Raw genomic sequence first — 15,658 nt, forward strand, 5'->3', positions numbered from 1 at the left:
GGGGTGAAAAGAATTGCTCCTTATTTATGAGTTATGACTAGGAAAAAAGTCAATGAGATGCTAAGCAACCTTCTTGGGAGTCCTAGGGTTGAAGAATCATACATACATAGGCCACCAGTAAAAAATTCAGCCTTCTAAGGCTTTGCCTCTGTTCTTTCGTGCTCTGAAAAGGCCAAAAGCTTTCGTTCATGGACAGAAATCATTACCAAGTCCCACAAAACCCAGTGTTTAAAATACATGCAGCAAAACTGCATGACTTAACAGTGTATGTGGTGGTATTGATTCTTATTTGAATTCATAAGATTTAATTATGAGCCAGGCTATGCGCCAGGCACTTGGGTTAAAATGGTGAACATGAATGTGGTCTACACTCTCACAATGCCTCCAGTTCAGTGGGAGAGACAAACATTGACCCAATAATCTTGCAAATAGAAACCTAGATTCAAAAATAATGGAGAGATACAAGATGTGAGAGTCAGAAACTACTACAGTAGGATTTGACTTCAGGTCTGTTTCAAACCTAATTCAAGCTCTCTTAAGCTCTAGGCAAGTCCCTCCTTTTCTCTGGACCTGAGTTTACTAATCTGTAAAATAGTAACATACCAGCTACTCCTGAGGACATCTTCCCATTGGTCAGCATCTGGCACAGGCCTTCTCTCCTGGTGATGCCTTCCCTGGCTCTCCAGGCTGTTCTTGGTGGCCCTGCTCTGGGGGCTGCACACCAGGTGCATATACCTGTCCCTGCACATCTCACGTTGCAAGTTTCCTAAGAACCTCGATTGTCAATGCTGGAGATTGTCATCCCTAGTGCATTGCAGCGTCTGGCTCATAGCAGGTACTAACAAATGCTTGTTGAATGGATGGATGGGGAGAGTACATCGTAGGGAGTGAGAATATCATTAGGGAGTGTCAAATCTGACAATTGCTGACTGTATCATCTGAGGTTGTTGGATGGGATGAGGATGATACAGGCTGTGGAACCTCAAGTCCACAGTCAAGCTCTCCAGTTCTGATTATTCGCTGCGCAGTGATGTGATTACGTGGGGGCAAGTTACTGTGCTTCAGCCCACATCTCCATCTGTATTAGGAGTTGGACTACCTCACAAGGAGGTAGAGTTTTGGAAACATGATATTCACTGTCAACATTATTTAAATAAAGGGAGAGGACGCAGGCCAGGAGAAGCTGAGGAAGACAGTTCCAGGGAGGATCCTGAGCAGAGCCAGGGTGGGAGGGGTTGGTTGAGCGGGGCCTCCCGACGGAGGCAAAGCAAAGGCTTGGGAGTCAGAAAACTGTTAAGGAAGCAAAAGTCAAAACTTAAGCTCTAAACTTGTTTTCTTCATCTCCAAATCGGAGGTAATAACTTGAGCTGAAGGGTATGACGTTCAAATGCGATGATAGGATGGCAGGATTAGGAACCCGACTCCAGAACCCCACTTCAACTGCCGCACTATCAAACCCGGGATAAGATCCCTTCCCTTCTCACCTTAGGACCAGAGCAGGAAGTGCCGGCTGCGGGGGGAAGCCAACCCCGAGACACAGCCGGAAGTGGGTGGGCGGAGCCCTACCGGCAGCCTCGATGGGCACAGCCAAGAGCCAATGGAGAGCGGAGGCGTTCCCGCCCTCGCCAATGGATCGCCGAGTAAGGCGGGCCTTGACAAACCGCCCTAGTAACAGCCGCATGGTAACCCAGGTGCGGTGCGTGTGGTGCTCGCTCTCGGTTTTCCACGCTGGTTTTGGCTCCCTGCGTCTGCAAGATGAAGATTGAGGAGGTGAAGAGCACCACGAAGACGCAGCGCATCGCCTCCCACAGCCACGTAAAGGGGCTGGGGCTGGACGAGAGCGGCCTGGCTAAGCAAGCGGCCTCGGGGCTCGTGGGCCAGGAGAACGCGCGAGAGGTGTGGCGGGCCCGGGAGTTGAGAGGCCGCTGAAGTGGGGGCTCAGGGCGGGGCGCGCGCTTGGATGTCCCGCCGACCTTTCCTTAGGGCGGTGAGAATGGATTATCGGGCGGGGGACGGCGACGGAGGTCCGCGCTGGGATTGGGAGAGGGGCAGTCCCAGGAGAACCGGTGATGACCCCTCGCGGGCTGTTCACCTTACTGACAACATCGCTGTTGAGTCCCCTCCTCTGCGCTTTGCTCTCCTCGTGACGCAGCGATAAGCTGGGCAGAAGTTAAGGTCCCTGCTCTCTTGGAGCTTACATTTTAGTGTGGTTTGAGAACGATAAACGTTTAAGCGGTAAATAAAACAATTACTACATTTTGGTGGAGGTCAGTTCCCGCAGGGCCTTGTCGGACATGGTAAGGAATTTGGATTTCTGTGAACGCAGTGGGAAGCCATGGGGATTTTAAAGTAGGGTAGTGATCAACCTTAGAAAACTCACTTTGGTTCCCAGGGCTTGGGGGCTGAAGGAGGGAAATGAGAATTAGGGAGAGGAGCAATCTGCTTCAACCACGCTGCAGCGTCCTTTTTGACCATTCCAATCAAATCCACTTTTCTTAAGTGGCAATGATGCCAAGTCATTTTACCTACATTATAAACATGAAACCATTCAAGCTCTTTGTATTATTTTATTGCAGATGAAAAAATTGAGGGTTCCCACTTGAGGTCACTGCACCTACCCATTTGCCACTCAGTTTAGTAATGGTGGCGCTGGGATTTGTACCCACAGGTATTGCTGGCTCTCAAATCAGTGCTCTCCCTATGATATTACAGCCACATTTTAGCCTTCTGTGCCCCAAGGTGAGATCCATGCCCCTTGGCCTTGCTGTGGTTTAGTAGCTACAGACATCTGCACTTAATACCAGGTTAAGACTATTGCCTCCTAGCCCGTTTGGGCTAGAAGAAGGGGCGAAAGAAAAGCCTCTGGTTTCTATTTTGACCGTCATCTTTAAAAAAATGGAAACATTGACTGGGCCAGGGGGACTTTGAAACTTCTGTTTACCAGCTTCTGCTTACTGAGGAACTGTTACTGAAAATAGCTAACACTGGCTGAATGTTTGCTGTGTACCAGGCAGCTTTATTTCCGTTGTCCAGTTTTCACCTCCACCCTGATAATTGTGGCCTACTTTACTCTGCCTCTTTTCAGATGTTAACAAAGAAAAAGACTTGTATAGTGAATACCTACGGGCCTAAATACTACAATGAACATTTTACTCTGTTGGTTTATCCTACATCTTTTCATTTATCCATCCATCAATCCACTTTTGGATTTCAAAGTAAGTTGCAGACAGTGGTACACTTTACCCTTAAGCCCTTAGTGTGTGCCACTATTATGAACTGTTTTCAGAGGAGGGGATTTGATTCACACAGGTTAGGTAGGTAGGTCATTCAGGTCATTCAGAGGGTAGTGATAGAGGCAGGATTTAAACCCAAGCCTGTCTGATTCCAAAATCCATGCTCTTTTTCTTCTCTCTCTCTTTTTTTTAAAAAGAGATTTTACTTATTTATTAGCGAAATCAGCGGAGCAGAGGGCGAGGGAGAAGCAGACACCCTGCTAAGCAGGGGGCCTGATGCAGGACTCCATCCCAGGACCCCAGGATCATGACCTGAGCAGAGGGCAGATGCTTAACTGAGCCACCCAGGCGCCCTCTAGTATCCGTGCTCTTAACATCTGAGATGATGAATATGAGCTTCCTGATAAGAGAGTTGATTAAATATTATTATATACACCAAATCTTACCCATTATCGGGACTCAGTATTTATTTATTTATTGAATTAATAGGCATCCCACTGCAGCTTCCGGGTCCTGGCATGACTCTTGTCATATCAGCAGTCTCCCTGGTTTTTAATATCTTCCCATCTGAAAAATGAAGAGAGTTAGACTAGGTGATGTTTTAAAGGCCTTTCCAGTTCTTTTTAAATTTTAGAATTTACTGAACACATCTCACTGGAAAGAATTTGGAGCTTAAAGAGAGAGAGAGTAAATGGAAGAGGTCCTAGTGTTTGAGTAAGAGTACACATCCACGCTTTGGAAAGTTTCTTCCCCAAGAATGCTGAGGATTATAATATCACAGGGCTCTAGGGAAAGACCATAGTGTGTAGCCTACTTTCTTCTTAGAAATGCAGCAGCTGAAAAATAGCTTATGGACTTTCTTCAGGGCCCTGTTCTTTTCCAACTGAGCCCAAAATGTAATACAGCCTGTCCACATGTATTCTTTAAACCCACATTTTTGGAATGGCTGTGGAAGTGTGGGACCAAGGTACTTCTCCATAGTCCCCATGGGAAGCAGTGGTAGAGGAGATAAGATGTGTTCACAAGACCCTGTCACCACCCAGAGAGAAGAGCTCTGGCCTGCCCTAAGTCATATATTAGGTTATTAAGTCAATGTAAGAAACCTTATAGTCCTGAGATATGTGTTCAGTAAGTGTGACTCTCAGCTTTCTTTGTATAAAGAAAGTTAGTATGAACTTAAGGTTTAACAACAAATCATCAAGTAATTTACTTAAAAAAAATTTTTTTTAAAGATTTTATTTATTTGACAAAGCGAGAGAGAGAGAACACAAGCCGGGGAGTGGGAGAGGGAGAAGCAGGCTTCCTGCTGAGCAGGGAACCCAATGCTGAGTTCCATCCCAGGACCCAGGGATATGATCTGAGCTGAAGGCAGACACTTAACGACTGAGCCACCCAGGTGCCCCAAGTAATTTACTCTTGAGGATTTGAAAGACATTCGATTAATCTTAGGGTGCTCTCAGTTTAACCTCAGTGCAGCATTTGCTTTGCAACATTTTGGGAGTTAACTGATGGCCAACTAGTACTGTATGCTTTGATTCTTAACCCTTAATGGGTTAATCGGGGACTCTGGTGAAAGCTGTGACTCTCCTCCCTGGAACGTATGTACAGTTTTGTTTTCAGTTTTATTCCTAATCTCAGGATGTGTGTGGGCCCCTGGAGTCTATCCTTGGCCCCCAGGCTTGAAATCACTGCTCCCTCTAATACCCCTACCAACCATTCTCTACATAGCACCATCAAGGTCTTTTAAAAAGAAATCATCATGGGGTGCAGAGCCTAAGACCATTTCAGTGACTTCCCATTACATGTAGATTAAAATCCAAACTTTGTTATGGACTGAAATCCTGTTGTGAGTCCCAGCCCCTGCCTGCCTCTTGAACCTCATCTTCCCATTCTCCTTTTATCTATGCTTTGGTCTGTGCAGCCTTTCTGTCCCTTGGATATGCCAAGCTCATTCCTGCATTTTGATTTTGCGGTTTCCTTTGTCTGGAACACTGCCTCCCCTTTGCCCAGAGCTTCATATATCAAATACAGTGTCCTCAGAGAGGCCTTCCCAGATCATTACCACCCCCCCGCCTTTTTTTTTTTTTAACAGTAGTGATTTTTTTTTTTTAAAAGATTTTATTTATTTATTTGACAGAGAGATCATGAGTAGGCAGAGAGGCAGGCAGAGAGGGAGGAGGAAGCAGGCTCCCTGCTGAGCTGAGAGCCCGATGTGGGGCTCGATCCCAGGACCCTGAGATCATGACCTGAGCAGAAGGCAGAGGCTTAACCTACTGAGCCACCCATGCGCCCTATAGTAGTGATCTTCTACCATGTTTTTGTGTGTGTTCCTTCCACTAGACCACAAGCTCCAAGACCACAAGGCTTGCTTTTCTGTCACCCTCCACTGCTCCCAATACCTAGAACATTGCCTGCAGTGTAGTGGCGCTCGGCGTTGGCTGAATGTATGTGAATTGTTTGGACCAGAAACTGGACTTTATCCCCATGTGAAACATTTTAATACTGATTTATTATTTCTTTCCATTGTGGTGTCTAGGCATGTGGTGTGATAGTAGAATTAATCAAAAGCAAGAAAATGGCTGGAAGAGCTGTCTTGTTGGCAGGACCTCCTGGAACTGGCAAGGTACTCATTTTCTTTCATTTTTCAAATCTACCCAAGAGAATGATCTTAATGTTTAAGCCAAATTGAATTCGTGTCTTAACTAGTCTTTGTTTAGCTAAATTGGTTATATGTATGTTTGAAAAACTAATGTGCAGTAATACAATTAAGTATCTAAAATCCGTGCTCCTAAAATTCAAATTATCCTGGCTGACCTCCAAAAAAGAGAGGATGAAGTCTTTAGAGGGGCCTCCATTGTGTCTAGAATTTGTCCTTTATCTCTTTCCAGTCTCCTTTGCCTTGGAAATACATTTCTGTTGGCCTAGGACTTCATTAAATCTTGGGGATGACATCTTACTTGAGAGGGAAAGAAAATCAGTCAGTGTCCACTTTTTTAAAGGTTGTGTGAGGAATAGTGAAAAAAGAAAGAAGAAAGGAATTAGATGCTTTTTATCTTTAAGGGGCTTCCAGTGTCCAGGGCAGAGAGAGGAAACCATGACCGCACAAAATACTTCAGTTGACCACTAAGCTGTGAGATACTGACCTATACTTTTTAATATGTAATCATAATAAATATACAATTATATATTTAATGTCTTAAATGCAGCTGGATGTGAGCTGGAGGTAGTACTGAGGCCTGGTAAAGCAGAAAGGGTCGAGACTTGACATTTGCCCTGCAGGGTTGGGGGAGAGTTTGGCTTTGCAGGGGAGAGAAGGGGCTTCCAGGCAGAGGAGGCAGTAGGCTTGTTGGGGTCTGTGAGAGGACTGGGCAGATACACGAAATGGACCAGAGCCCCCAGTCCGAGTCATGCGTGTTCCTCAACAGGGCCACTTGTGGGAATGTAGGAGCTTGGAATTGTGTTTGTAAAGACATAAGCTTTAAATTCCAGCTCTGGTGTTGACTTGCCGTGGGGACCCGAGGGAGGTATCATCACCTTTACGGAAGGAGCATGCGCCTCATTTCAGACAGTGGTCAATTGTGAGATAATGACTTGAATTATCAGTTTGAAATCATGTGATTGAATTGATGGTATATCTTATACTGGTTTCTTACAACAGAGGAGGAAGTACTGTATTCGTGAGGAGCTTTTAAAGTGCCATGTAAGGGGCACCTGGGTGGCTCAGTGGGTTAAAGCCTGTGCCTTTGGCTCAGGTCATGATCTCAGGGTCCTGGGATCGAGCCCCACATTGGGCTCTCTGATCAACAGGGAGCCTGCTTCCCTTCCTCTCTCTCTGCCTGCCTCTCTGCCTACCTGTGATTTCTCTCTCTGTCAAATAAATAAATAAAATCTTTAAAAAAAAATGTTAAAAAAAAAAAACAAAGTGCCATGTAAATGTGAGCTTTAATGATTTCGCTGCAGGCAACATCCGGTTGTTCAATGTATTTACCATTTATTTGCTTACTGTTCCTTCTTATATCTGAGACCTTCCCTCTCCCTCCATTTTTCTTCTTCTTAAAAGTACATCATTTAGAAATTGCTTCTAGAAGTTTGTGGCCAGCTCAGGTTTCTAAGTATTTTGTTGCCCTTGTTTTTTTTATTTTGTTTTATTTTTAAAAGATTTTATTTATTTGATAGAGAGAGACAGCGAGAGACGGAATACAAGCAGAGGGAGTGGGAGAAGGAGAAGCAGGCTTCCTGCCGAGCACCGAGCCCAATTCGGGGCTCGATCCCAGGATCCCGGGATCATGACCTAAGCCGAAGGCAGACACTCAATGACTAAACCACCCAGGCGTCCCTATTGCCCTTGTTTTGAAAGATCTTTATGTTGGCTATATAATTTTTTGGAGAGCTGTTTTCTCTTGTATTCTGTATTCTGTATTCTCTTGATGCTTGCTACCTATTGGCTTTTCTTTTTGCTTTTGAAAGTCTAGTTTTGAGGATTTTGACTTCCTGGCTGTTTCTGAGACATTTTTGGTTTTGGTATCTCACTATGAGATGTGTCTCTTGATGCCTCGTCACTGTGAAGTGCCATTACAATTTCACCTCTTTTTAGACACTGCCTTTCCTTCTTCTCCTTGTGCTCTTCTGGAACTCCGGTCAGATGATGTCTAATTGCAGAGGTTCTCAACCCCAGGCAGTCTTGCCTCTGTAAGGGACATTGGCCAGGTCTAAAGACAGTCCTGGTTGTCAGAAGCTGGTTAGGCAGGGACTGCAGTTGGCATCTCATGGGCGGAGGCCACCAGTGCTGCCAAACACCGTGCAGTGCGCAGGACGGACCTTACAGGAAGGAATTATCCAGCACAAAGCTCCAGTAGTGCCAACATTGGGAAACCCTGGGCCAGAGCGTCTTATTTTGTCTTCTTTGTCTTTCAGCCTCTTCTTCATATTTTCTCTCTTTCTGGCTCTGCTGCATTCTGAGCAATTTCTTTAGACCTCTGTTCCAGTCTAATTGTTTTGTAGGCTGTAACTAAGCTGCTGTTTAATTCAACCCATTGAATATTCTTCTTTTTTTCATTTTTGAAAAATTTGAAACCTAAACAGAGTTGGAAGAATGGGATGATGATCCTCTTTATACCCCACATGTAAATAAGTAATTGTAAATATTTTGTAACATTTGCATTTTCGCTATTTCTGAACCATGTGAAAGTCAGTGCAAAGACATTCTCCTATGACACCAAAGTACCAGTGTCCGCCTAAGAAAATTTAATGTTGCTAACATGATTAGCTGATGCCTAGTGTATATTAAAATTTCTCCAAGTCATTCCAGGTTGGGGTTGTTTCATTTTTTTATATTTTTAAATTCAGAATATAATTGTGTCTTTTGTCTCTTTTTACCTAAACAGTTACCCTCCCCGGCCTTTCTTCATTTTGTTTTCTTTTTTGACATTGGCAGTTTTGAAGAGTCCAGGACAGTCTTTTGTAAGAAGGTCCTATAGCTAGTCTACAGTGATTGTCTGATTGTTTCATCAGTAGGAAACATTAAACACTTAATGGAACCCTGCACTGGTGATGTTGTATCCCACTGCATCCCAGCAGGAGCTGACAGGACAGATGGGCCAGAGGCCAAGTTCTGCTGTGAAGGTCATGGTTCCCTTTGTAATTAATTAGTAATCGGAAGTGACGCACTGAGATGTTACGAATATTCTTTCACTGTAAGGGTGTAGCCCTCCCTCATGGTTATTGCTATATCAGTTACCACACAGCTGGTTGCTAAACGGTGATTTTCCAAATCTGTCATTCCACATGTATTAGCTTGCTTTTGGTTTTGTTTTTGGTAAAAAAGGAACATCCCTCTCTTAAGTTCAAATTTTTTTTTCCTTCAAAATATGGATTTTTTTTTTAATCTGGCTATTTTTGATAACCTCTTATTCCTTGTTCATGACTCAGTGTCTTCATTTTTTTCTGTATTCTCTGTCTGCTTATGAGCTCATGTTTGGCTGATCAAGTCTGCGAGGCTTCTTCTGAGAGTGCTTGTGAGGGGCCTGACTGCCCTACCCAGGGCACTTGCAGTGAATTTTGTGGCATGGGTTTTGTGGTCAGCCTTGTAAAGACTAATCTGAAGGCTGAAAGCATGCTGTGGAGACTTTTCTCCTCACCTAGAGCCATGGCAGGATGGATAAGTTTATACCTTGTACGTCAGGGTGTTTTTTGTTACGGCTCAACTTCTCTACTCATGCATGGTCCTTCGGGCCTCTGTTTTATCCAGGGGTTTCTCTTACCATGATTTCTTGCTGAAGCTTCTCCTGTCTGTCAAACCTTCTGAACTTTCCAGGTGACGGTAGTTTATTACTCTGGATTTTTTATTATTATTTCTTTATTTCTCAGTGTTTTGTAACAGGAAGGATTTTCCATGGCTCTTTCTGGTGTGTCATATTCCTAGTAGCATAAATTCTTCATTCCTTTTATTTATCTATTTGAGAGAGAGAAAGAGCAAGAGCGCATGTGCTAGTGCAAGCGCTGGGGAGGGGCAGAGGGAAAGGGACAAGCAGATTCTGGGCTTGATCTCGTGACCCTGAGATCGTGACCTGAGCCAAAATCAAGAGTTGGAGGCTTAACTGAGTCCCCAGGTGCCTCCTTTGTTCCTTTTGTAATATTGTAGCATTTTCCTCCTAGGAAATAAGAGAAGTTCTCAGCACTATAGACCCTTTCCTTGTGTATGAAGGTGTGTGGTAACTCTCCTACTTTACAGTGCACTATGGGACCCATGGTTCAGGCAGCTTAACTAAGTGGCAGGCAGAAATGTGCTTGTTCTAGAGCTGCAAATATATGGTTCGTATGGAAAATCCACTCTTGAGGACCTCACGTTATTAATAATGCTTTATATTTAGGCCCTGGAGAAAGGAGATGTTCAGATCAGATTGAAAATAGGTTTCTTCAGACTTCTTTTGGCAACGGCCTCTTTTTTGTGTGCCACTTGCCACTTACGTAGGGGTGCTCACAAAGAAATCATATCTTGGGGCGTGGGGTTTGCATCTTGGCTTTGCTGCTTGGTAACTGACCTTGGGTGAGTTGTTTGTGTGTTTCAGTTTCTAAATCTATCAAATACAGTATCAAATACTAGATCATCAAGTTCATAGGCTAGTTGGGAGGATTCAGTGAGACCTCATGCAAGTGATCGAGCACCATCTAGCACAGATGTGGGTGTAGTAGCTATATTGTATACCTACCTTCTGGGAACCATTAAATGGAAGAAACTAGACACACCTGAAGCACTTCTTAACCAAGTAGTTGTCTTACTTTAGTGGGAGGATACTGATCATCTCTTCTGTATTAGGTAGAGGATGGGGGGGATGCCATTGAACTAGATATAGTCTCTGTCTTTGAAGTTCACAGCTGAAGGTGTGGAGGCAGGGCCTGTGGAGATAACCTGGGTGAGAGAGGAGTGGCCGAGAAGGAGGTGGGTTTGGATAGAAGGTAAATGTGGTACTAGAGTCTGCTTCTCACACTGTACCCTGTCATGCTCCAGAGACTTTCCCTTTGCTTTTAGAGTCCCAGAGAAAAACAGTTTTAGAGGTGTCGGCCCCAGGGGCATAAACTCAGATGCCCCCTCAGGTCATGGGGGTGAGGGAAGTGCCTGAGTACAAGCACGGGAGAGGCCAGAGTCGCCTGCCCTCACCCAAGGTGGCAGCTGTTCCAGAGGCCCACACCAGGCGCCACGACATGGTAACGAGAGCTCACTGTGGCCAGACCTCATTCCTCAAAAGAAGCAAATACCTGGATTTTTATGTGAAATTTCCCAACATTAAAAACCAGGCAACAAATTGAGTTTAAAAACACGTATGAGACTCAGCAGGGTGAAACACAACCAGGCTGTGGGCGACTGATTGGTGACTTAGGATTTAACCTAGGACTTCGATTTGGCAGGTGGAGAAATCGAGTACCAGAGATTTGCCATGAAAATTAGTTGCAGAATGAGGACTACAACCCAGTTTTTGCCCTGCCTGCTAATGCTTTTTTTTCTTTTTTCTTTTTCTTTTTCTTTTTTTTTAAAGATTTATTAACCTATTTATTTGGCAGAAACAGACACAGAACACAAGCAGGGGGAGCCGGAGAGGGAGAAACAGGCTTCCTGCTGAGCAGGGAGCCTGATGTGGGCCTCAGTCCCATGACCCTGGGATCATGACCTGAGCCCAAGGCAGCTGCCCAACGACTGAGCCACCCAGGTGCCCTTGCTAGTCCTTTTTTTTTTTAAAGATTTTATTTATTTATTTGACAGACAGAGCACAAGTAGGCAGAGAGGCAGGCAAAGGGAGAGAGGGGAGGAAGAAGGCTCCCTGCTGAGCAGAGAGCCCGATGTGGGGCTTGATCCCAGGACCCTGAGATCATGACCTGAGCCGAAGGCAGAGGCTTTAACCCACTGAGCCACCCAGGCACCCCTGCTAGTCCTTTTTTAAAAATTTTTTAAAAATTTATTTGAGAGCGAGCGAACACACACACACACACACACACACACACGGGGGAGGGGCAGAGGAAGAGTGAAGCAGGCTCCCCGCTGAGTCGGGAGCCCATCAGGGCTCAATCCCAGGCCCCTGGGACAATGACCTGAGCTGAAGGACCTGAGCCAAAGGCAGCTGCTAACTGACTAAGCCACCCAGGTGACCCCCGCCAGTGCTTTTTGTGCTACACTACATGCTGATCCTCTAACATATTCTACCGTCTTAAAACTACCACTGAAATGGCATTGAAAAGGTTCCTTTTAAGAGGAACCTTTACTGGGCCAGTTTTAAAATACAGTTTCAGAGATTTACTCTGTTGTTCAGTGCATGCTTGCTTTCTTGCTTAGTCTGTACACCTTGGAAACTGACCTTACTCAGGCTCTTGTTTCAAAGTTGAGCAAAGATGAAAACAGGCATTCAGACCCCATGGCATTTCCCTGTCTTGTACCAGCTCTAGTAATTTGGACTTTCATACTTGATACATGACCATGCAACTGTTAAGTCTGCCTGTGTTTAGCATCTGCCACTGTAGCTCTCTGACTCAAAGTCAGTTTGTAGTTTACAAGGGCATGTTCAAGTGTAACCTAGGACCAGCTCATAACTTCAGAACTTAGCTCCCATGTCATTCTTCACTGTGTGCGGGCCACTTAATACAAAGCGAATGCCATGTGATTCATTCTTTGATGAGTGGTTTTCTGATGGGCTGGAGGTTGGTGTCCTCCTGTGCCTATAAAAACCACCCTGGAGTAGTGTTTGGAGCAATTAGGACAGGGCCCTGTTTTGATACTGAGGAAGGTGTTTTAGAAGACTACTGATTATGACGGGAACACAATCTCTGGAACCTACTGCCAGACTTCAAGTTCCCACTCTGCCATTTTCTAGATTATGGTTCTCAGAATGTGTTATTTAATCTCTCCCATGCCTCCGTTTCCTCATTTGTAAAGTGGGGAGAGTTTAGTGTCTACTTCGTAGGGTGAGTAAAGGGTCACGTGAAGCACTTAGAGTTGGGGCCACGCTGCAAGTGTCAGTGAGTGTTAACTGTTGTAATTACAGGGATGATTAAAGATGCCATTTGGGTTATAAATTGCCTGTCCACTGAAGTCTTTCAGCATTTATTTTGTGAAAAACGTCAAATGATGTTACAACTAGGACTAGATTTTCAGTTTTTCCTGGTTCATAATTTTTTTAATTGCATATATTTCTGAATTATTCTATTTTCAAGAATGTAAAACAAGTGCATTTCCACTTTTTCTGTAGACAGCTCTAGCTCTGGCTATTGCCCAGGAGCTGGGTAGTAAGGTCCCTTTCTGCCCGATGGTGGGAAGTGAAGTTTACTCCACGGAGATCAAGAAGACGGAGGTGCTGATGGAGAACTTCCGCAGAGCCATTGGTGAGTATCGCGTCTGTGGCAAGAGTTCTCACTCTGAAGCCGCTTTGTTGTATGAATGCCTTTATGACTTTTATTTGCTGTACTACGATTTTTCTTTTGGCACCATTAGTGTTATCTCTGCAAGCCAAACAAGAACCCAACTTTTCTAACTGAAGCACTTTAGCAATTGGCAAATGTGGGCCCTGGCTTGGGGCTGGGGTTTCTCACCTGACAAAATACATGTGGCTGTGAAATGATTTTTTTTTAAGAAAACAAGTCAGATTTTCCTGGCAGCCTTATGCTTTTAGAGATGACTGTCCACTGAAAAGGCTTGGACTTAAGCCAAAAGCTTTGTGTGTCGTGATGCTGGAATGCCCCTGATCCTGGATATCGAGCCAGAATTGTGGCCTGTCAGAGAGTGCAGAAACCATGTGGGGATAGGCAGAGATTTCAGGCTTATGGTGCCACCCTCGTCGGACTGGGAGCAACCATATCAAGTGCTTGTTCTATGCCGGGCTCCTCCAACATTGATTATAGCCTTTTGTTCCTAAGAGAAAGTTCTCTGACTCATTTTGCATCTGATGAAACAGAGTTTCAGGAAGTTAAATGACTTGTCTACAGTCACCCAGCTAGTAAGTAGCAGGACTGCAGTCTGAACCTGTATCTGGTTCTAGAGCCCATGCTGTGAAAAGAAAATGGCCATTCCCAAATATTTACTTCTTGTCAGCCAGGATGTCTGGGTCAGTCTCCTTGCCCCATTTTTGTTGCACTAGCTCTGAGAAAATCCCAGCTTCCCTCATATCTATGTAGAAATAGCTTATTCCTTTTAAGATATCAGAAACTACTTGATGTTTGTCTGCATACGTGGGCGTCTGTCTTTAGGAGACAGTTGCTGAGTCATGGGTTATGAACACTTGTCAGAGTGCCTGTACAGTTTTCCAGGCCCTTTGGTTGTCAAAACAAGGTAAACAGTCTTTTTTTTTTTTTTTTTTTTTTTTTAAGATTTTATTTAGTTATTTGAGAGAAAGCGTGAGAGAGAGAACACAAGTTGAGAGGTGGGTAGGGGGAGCAGGGAGCCTGCTGAGCAGGGCGCCTGACTCGGGGCTCAATCCTAGGACCCTCGTCATGACCTGAGCTGAAGGCAAACACTTCACCAACCGAGCCAGCCAGGTGCCCCCAAGGTAAACATTCTTAAGAAGGAAAATTGCTAGAAAACTTCAAGGAAATGAGGAAAGTAAGAAAGAGTAGATTTGTCTAGCCCACAATCCTTGCCTTGAGACTGCTAAAGTCTAGGTCAGGGGTATGATCATATAGGGCCTGAGGCCATGATCAGGGCTTTGCATTTTTCTCTGAGTGAAAGGAGAAGCAGTTGGAGAGTCGTTTCGGTTGTCCAAGAATCCCTCTGGCTGGGGGCTGGAAAAGTGGACAGTGAGGAGAGTGGGGGGGCAGCAGGGTGACTGTGAGGAGTCTGAGCAGATGGTGGGGGCTTGGGCCAGGGTGGTGATGGCAGAGGTGATAAGAAGTGGTCAGATTCTGGATGTAGTGGGATGTAGAGCTGACAGAATTCCCTGAAGGATTAGATGGTGTGTAAGAAAGAGAGATGGCCATGTTGGGGGGTGGGAAATAATGGAGAGGAGCAGATTGGGTATTTATTAAATGTCTGCTGTGAATAGAATATCCACTGCAGCCCCAGTTCCTGGCACAGAGTGGATGCTTAGTAAAGTTTTTCTGAATGCGGAAAGGGGATGGACTGTAAAGCTGGTAGAAAACAGAAGCCTTTAGCTAAAGATAGCCCTCAGTGTGTGTTTGGTAATAGATATACTTTGTTTGGTTTACACAGGGCTTTTATTTTTTAAAAAAAATTTTTGGAGATTGTATTTATTTATTTGACAGAGAGAGAGAGAGAGACAGAGAGGGAACGCAAGCAGGGGGAGCGGGAGAGGGAGAAGGAGGCCCCCTGCTGAGCAGGGAACCCAATGTGGGGCTCGAACCCAGGACCCTGGGATTATGACCTGAGCTGAAGGCAGACACCTAACGACTGAGCCACCTAGGCGCCCCACAGAGTTGGAGTTAGTTGCCAGTGTTTAGAAGTTGGGGAATGTCCTATAAAATCCTCCTTTCTGGCTTTTGGAGAGAAGCATTCATTCCCACACAGTGAGTGACAGCTAGGTTGGGGCTGAGCCAGGTTGGGGCTGAGCCAGGTTGGGGCTGAGAGGCGCTCCTTGGCAGAGCGGGCTTGGCCCCGGGGGGCCCTGCGCTGCTCCTGGACATTCGCCGTGTCCCTGCAAGCACCCCACTGTAGGGCTCTTGTTCTAAGCCAGAGGGATTGTGAGCAGTGTCTGTAGGCTAAGCTTTGTGTTATGTAGATATGGGGTTTTTTAAACTGCAAAATATTCCTTGCTGGAAATCTTTGTTACTGGAAGCACTGCATTTGCTTTGGTGGCTGTTTTAAACTGAAATACCATGTACATATAGAAAAGTAGGTGCAGCGCACATGTAGTTTAACAATTAATTATGAGGTAAACACAGTCACCAGTCAGCTCGTGGTACAGAGTAGGGCCAACACGCAGCTGTTGCCA

General features: G+C 45.1%; 1 protein-coding gene across 1 annotated transcript in view; it reads left to right on the plus strand.

The window, feature by feature from the left end:
• The first annotated feature begins 1,755 nt into the window (after positions 1 to 1,755).
• Positions 1,756 to 15,658, plus strand: part of RUVBL1 (RuvB like AAA ATPase 1) — a 43,598-nt gene continuing 29,695 nt past the window's right edge. The window contains exons 1-3 of the mRNA XM_032842805.1: positions 1,756 to 1,896; positions 5,770 to 5,856; positions 12,968 to 13,100. Coding sequence (XP_032698696.1) covers positions 1,756 to 1,896; positions 5,770 to 5,856; positions 12,968 to 13,100 — 361 coding nt within the window. The remainder of the gene's footprint in view (positions 1,897 to 5,769; positions 5,857 to 12,967; positions 13,101 to 15,658) is intronic.

Source organism: Lontra canadensis, unplaced genomic scaffold, assembly GCF_010015895.1.
Source record: "Lontra canadensis isolate GAN:19392208 unplaced genomic scaffold, GSC_riverotter_1.0 scaffold133, whole genome shotgun sequence".
In the NCBI taxonomy this organism is placed as follows: Eukaryota; Metazoa; Chordata; class Mammalia; order Carnivora; family Mustelidae; genus Lontra; species Lontra canadensis.